Raw genomic sequence first — 5,736 nt, forward strand, 5'->3', positions numbered from 1 at the left:
TTTCGCATCTTCCACTTGGTAGACCGTATCACCTCTTAACTCATATGTCTTCAATATTTTATATACGCAGGGCATTTTTAATCGAATAAAAATCTTCCTCTTCATCTTTCTGCTGTTGTATTTCCAACTAGGGAGTTTTCACTGACAGCTATGTGTTTCTGAAATGGGAGTCATTTTACTGTCGCATAGCTACTATAACACATAGCTCCCTGCTCCTTCTCTGTTGTTTTTAGCACAACCGGCTAACGATAACTTGTCATCACACATTTTTATTGTCGTAGATAGTGTTTGAAATGTCCATCTTAACATAAGACCGGATGGGTAACGCGTAAATATATATGTTGTTTTTAACGCTGCTGTGATTGATGACCAGCTGGTAAGTAAAAATGGCTAGCGTACATTGCTACCGTTATACATTACTAACGTTATATATTACTACCGTTATACATTACTACCGTTATACATTACTAACGTTATACATTACTACCGTTATACATTACTATCGTTATTAACGAGCAACGCCGGTAGTAGTGAAAGTGAGAGATGGGCTGTGTATCAAATAAATGCTGCTACATTGTCATGTTGCCACTGTTATGAGATGTTTTTTGGTGACAACATACTTATTTATCATCGTGACTGACTGCCCCCATAATGGTTATATCCTTGATCATGACTCTCAGTTACATTACATTACATTTAGAGAGGCTTTGGATGAAGGTGTTTTCTGTAAGAGGGAGTTTTATTAATAAGAACCGCGACGGTCGGTGTGAACATTAAGGGCATAGCTTGCTGGACGGGTTTTGGAAACATAATAACCGTATATTTCATATCGGACAAAAATATATATAAATAAGTTGTTAAACATGATACGCTTTTATAGGGTTTAGATTCCCCACACGGCCATATTTACACGTTACTGCATCTAACCTGTGTGTAAACCTAAGACAGATGCCACAAAACTGTTTTTCACTGAAAGAAATACTGTCATCTGCAACATTTAAAACAAGTGTTCACTACATTAAATGTTTATTTTGCATTTGTGAAATTATTTTTGTGCTATCAAAGTAGAGCGATTTATGTTTCAAGAACCGTACCGCAATCGCGTCACGTTTAGATGGGAGTATTTGGCTGTTTAGGCTTTCAGAACCAATTCGCCCTTAAACAGAACATTACATTTACATTTTACATTTAAGTCATTTAGCAGACGCTCTTATCCAGAGCGACTTACAAAATGGTGCATTCACCTTATGATATCCAGTGGAACAACCACTTTACAATAGTGCATCTAAATCTTTTAAGGGGGGGGTTAGAAGGATTACTTTATCCTATCCTAGGTATTCCTTAAAGAGGTGGGGTTTCAGGTGTCTCCGGAAGGTGGTGATTGACTCCGCTGTCCTGGCGTCGTGAGGGAGCTTGTTCCACCATTGGGGTGCCAGAGCAGCGAACAGTTTTGACTGGGCTGAGCGGGAACTGTGCTTCCTCAGAGGTAGGGGGGCCAGCAGGCCAGTGGTGGATGAACACAGTGCCCTTGTTTGGGTGTAGGGCCTGATCAGAGCCTGAAGGTATGGAGGTGCCGTTCCCTTCACAGCTCCGTAGGCAATCACCATGGTCTTGTAGCGGAACATATACATTCTTTGGACTAAAGACTAACGTTAGGCTCATTTAGTCCAATATCGGGCTATAGGTTATGCCATACATACAGTAGTATTGTAACAATGTGATTATCATGTGGTTCATTATGTTTAATCGTCAAGCAGGTAGTCGAGTGGTTAGAGGCAGGTAATTTAGTGATTAGAGGCAGGTAGCCTAGTGGTTAGAGGGGAGAGGCAGGTAGCCTAGTGGTTAGAGGCAGGTAGCCTAGTGGTTAGAGGGGGGAGGCAGGTAGCCTAGTGGTTAGAGGCAGGTAGCCTAGTGGTTAGAGGCAGGTACCCTAGTGGTTAGAGGCAGGTAGCCTAGTGGTTAGAGGCAGGTAGCCTAGTGGTTAGAGGCAGGTAGCCGAGTGGTTAGAGGCAGGTAGCCGAGTGGTTAGAGGCAGTTAGTCGAGTGGTTAGAGGCAGGTAGCCGAGTGGTTAGAGGCAGGTATCCTAGTGGTTAGAGGCAGGTATCCTAGTGGTTAGAGGCAGGTATCCTAGTGGTTAGAGCGTTGGGCCGGTAACCGAAAGGTTGCTGGATCGAATCCCTGAGCTGACAAGGTACAAATCTGTTGTTCTGCCCCTGAACAAGGCAGATAACCCCACTGTTCCCCGGTAGGCTGTCATTGTTAATAAGAATTTGTTCTTAATTGACTTGCTTAGTTTTAAATAAAGGTTTTTTAAAAAGTATTATTGCCTTATCTTACAGGTTGGGGGGTGATCAGAAGTCATCACAATACACCCCATCTTGCCAAATGGACGATGATCTAAAACCTCTGGATTTCATAAAGGACTTTCAAGAGTACCTGACACAGCAAACACACCATGTCAACATGATCTCAGGCTCTGTCTGCGGGGAGATGGAGCCTGACCACCTCCAAGCTGGTGAGACTGTTATGAACACTATCAGAGTAGTTCACTTTAAATTAGGATGTATCTTTTTCAAAATGGCCAAAATAGGCCATATCCCTCATTTTACTTTGGGAAGTTAAACCCAGTGGAACAGGGCCCAGCGCTACGGGGAATAACCTAATAAGTCTGTTTGAACAATTTTGTAATGTTTTTATTTTATTTTGTGGCGATGGGCCGTCATCCAAAAGGGGTCCTCTGGAGGAGCAATTAGTGTTTTTTTTATGTTTAGATACCATATTGTGGACATATTTACTTCACAAAGATGGCCCTAATGCATCTCAAGTGATCCTCTCATATCTTTCAAGCATCAGACAAAAACAGGACTGCGCCACGAATGGTTTCTGACTAGATTTTCTGCCAGAATACATTTTTTTCCACCAGAAATAGATCAATGTAAAGTGTGATTTTACAAATCCTGCTTCCGGATAAGTTCTAGATGTAATTTGAGCTCCAGACCTCTGCTTTTGTGTGTCTGTGAAGCTTGGGTATTGTTTAGAGGTATCAATTTCCGGTGAAAAAATTTACTGTGAAGTATCTATTTAATTGTATGTCATGTCGTCTCCTCTCTCAGTAGCAGCAGCTGCTATCCCAGAGAGTGATCATCAAAATGGATCAATGGAAGTTCCTCTGGACGACAACAACTCTGGGCTGCTGGTGGACGGCTTCCAGAGGACCTTCGACGGCAAGCTCAAGTGTAGCTACTGTAGCTACGCCAGTAAAGGCACCGCTCGCCTGATAGAGCACATCAGAATTCACACAGGTAAAATGGACCATCCCATCTGGCATTTGCCCAACATGCCAGATGGTCAGTCCGCCCCTGCACTGTCCATATAGTTAAGATCTTTTTTTTTTTTTACTTGTATTTATATTGTGTGACGTTACATTTTTAAATGGATGTTGGATATGTGCCAAGATGTTCAAATAAACCTAAACATCGCCCTCTTTGTTGATTAACAGGAGAGAAGCCTCATCGATGCCAGCTGTGCCCGTTCGCCTCTGCCTACGAGCGTCACCTTGAGGCCCACATGCGCTCCCACACGGGAGAGAAGCCCTACAAGTGTGACCTCTGCTCCTTCCGTTGCAGCGACCGCAGCAACCTGTCCCACCACCGCCGGCGCCGCCACAAGCTTTTACCCATGAAGGGGTCGGTGCTGCCCTCTTTCCTCTCCAACAAGAAGATGCTGAACGTCCTACAGAAGAAGAGTGGCAGCTCCCTGGGCCTGGGAGACTACAGCAGACACCTCCTCATCAACTTCAGCCCTCCCTCCATGGTGGTGGGGAAACCAGACTACCTGAACCATGAGGCGTACGAGAACAATGTGAAGGACCATGGGAATGGAGGAGGAGGAGGAGGTGCCAGCAGGGATGTCAACAGTGACATGGCGGTGGACAACAATCCACTGAACCAGCTGTCTACGCTGGCAGGCCAGTTGTCCAACCTCCCCCCAGTGGACCAGACCCCTGTATCTCCTGACAGACTGTCCTGTAACGACGTCAAGCCATTCCTCATCCAGCAGGCGTCCGGTGCACCGATTGCAGTGTCAGTATCTTTATCCACCAGTCAAAGTGGTGCCCACCACCACCACTACCACCACCACCACCACCAAACCTCCTCTCCAACCAGCCCCGAGGACCTCCAAACCCCTGCAGGCCATAGCAGGAACTACATCCCCAGCCCTGTGGACCCAGAACCGAGCAGTGAGCACAGTGCACACACACGCACCAGCTCAGCTAGCATTAGTAACAGCCAGCCCAGTACCCCTGCCTTACCCGGTAGCACACAGGACCCAGACCCACAGATGTTGCACAGCTGTCAGCACTGCGACACCTACTTCTCTGACAACATCCTGTATACCATTCACATGGGTTGCCACGGCTACGAGAACCCCTTCCAGTGTAATATCTGCGGCTGTAAGTGCAGGAACAAGTACGACTTTGCCTGCCATTTTGCTCGCGGGCAGCACACGCAGTGACTGCCTTGCACAGTAAACCAAGAGGAATTTGAACGATGTTTGGCGTCTCACAGAGCATATTATCTTATTCCGTGTTTATGATAATCAGGGATCAGAGCGATTCTGATCTATATTTTATTGTATCGTTTTAAAAAAAAAGAATAATAATTATGATATAACTTAGAGAGTGAGTGTTACTTTGAAATGAGGAATTGATGCTTCTATAAATGGGAAAGTAATCTGGAGGTTGGAGACGTTTAATCATTTGTCCTCCTCGGTGCCATCTGAGAATTTAAAGGAAGTCACTTCTTATAATTTTTTTAATCTTTTTTTTTATTTAACTTGGCAAATCAGTTAAGAACAAATTCATATTTACAATGACGGCCTACCCCGGGCCAATTGTGTGCCGCCCTATGGGACTCCCAATCACGGGCCGGATGTGATACAGCCTGGATTCGAACCAGGGACTGTTGTGATGTCTCTTGCACTGAGATGCAGTGCCTTAGACCGCTGCGCCACACGAGAGCCCGACTCTGAATTAGTTACATAAATATTGGTGATATTACATGCGAGTGACAAAACGTATAGTTTAAATAGCGATTACAAGGTATCTGGTTGCTGTGGCTAGAGTTGAAACACTTTTGACCTTGCCTTATTTAAAAATATATATATATATATATATATATATATATTTCACCTTTATTTAACCAGGTAGGCCAGTTGAGAACAAGTTCTCATTTACAACTGCGACCTGGCCAAGATAAAGCAAAGCAGTGCGACACAAACAACAACAACAGAGTTACACATGGAATAAACAAACGTACAGTCAATAACACAATAGGAAAAGTCTATATACAGTGTGTGCAAATGACGTGAGGAGGCAAGGCATGAAGCAAAGAACATGTCCGTTGGTCCAAATAGGTGCTCAACATTGACAAACAAACATGCTTTATTATACATTGTGTATAGTAGTGTCTCACTTTATTGTGAGTGTAAAACTTAACATTATATTAACGGCTTGACGTCAGTGACATCTGTGTATATTAATGCTTCAGCTTAGACATTATTTCACTCTGTATTTTACTCTGCTCTGTTCCACATTCAGATTGATTCCATGTGTTCTCTGTTCCACATTCAGATTGATTCCATGTGTTCTCTGTTCCACATTCAGATTGATTCCATGTGTTCTCTGTTCCACATTCAGATGGATTCCATGTGTTCTCTGTTCCACATTCAGATTG

At 44.0% G+C, this 5,736-nt stretch overlaps 1 protein-coding gene across 1 annotated transcript; it reads left to right on the forward strand.

Annotated features, from left to right (window-relative positions):
• Positions 1 to 69: 69 nt before the first annotated feature.
• LOC106575474 (zinc finger protein Pegasus) lies at positions 70 to 5,176 on the forward strand. The gene is made up of 4 exons (XM_014151985.2): positions 70 to 376; positions 2,341 to 2,516; positions 3,115 to 3,303; positions 3,501 to 5,176. Exons 1-4 carry the CDS (start codon positions 366 to 368, stop codon positions 4,514 to 4,516), a joined length of 1,392 nt encoding a protein of 463 aa, XP_014007460.1. The 5' UTR covers positions 70 to 365; the 3' UTR covers positions 4,517 to 5,176.
• Positions 5,177 to 5,736: the final 560 nt, after the last annotated feature.

This window comes from Salmo salar, chromosome ssa01, assembly GCF_905237065.1.
Source record: "Salmo salar chromosome ssa01, Ssal_v3.1, whole genome shotgun sequence".
NCBI classification, from domain to species: Eukaryota; Metazoa; Chordata; class Actinopteri; order Salmoniformes; family Salmonidae; genus Salmo; species Salmo salar.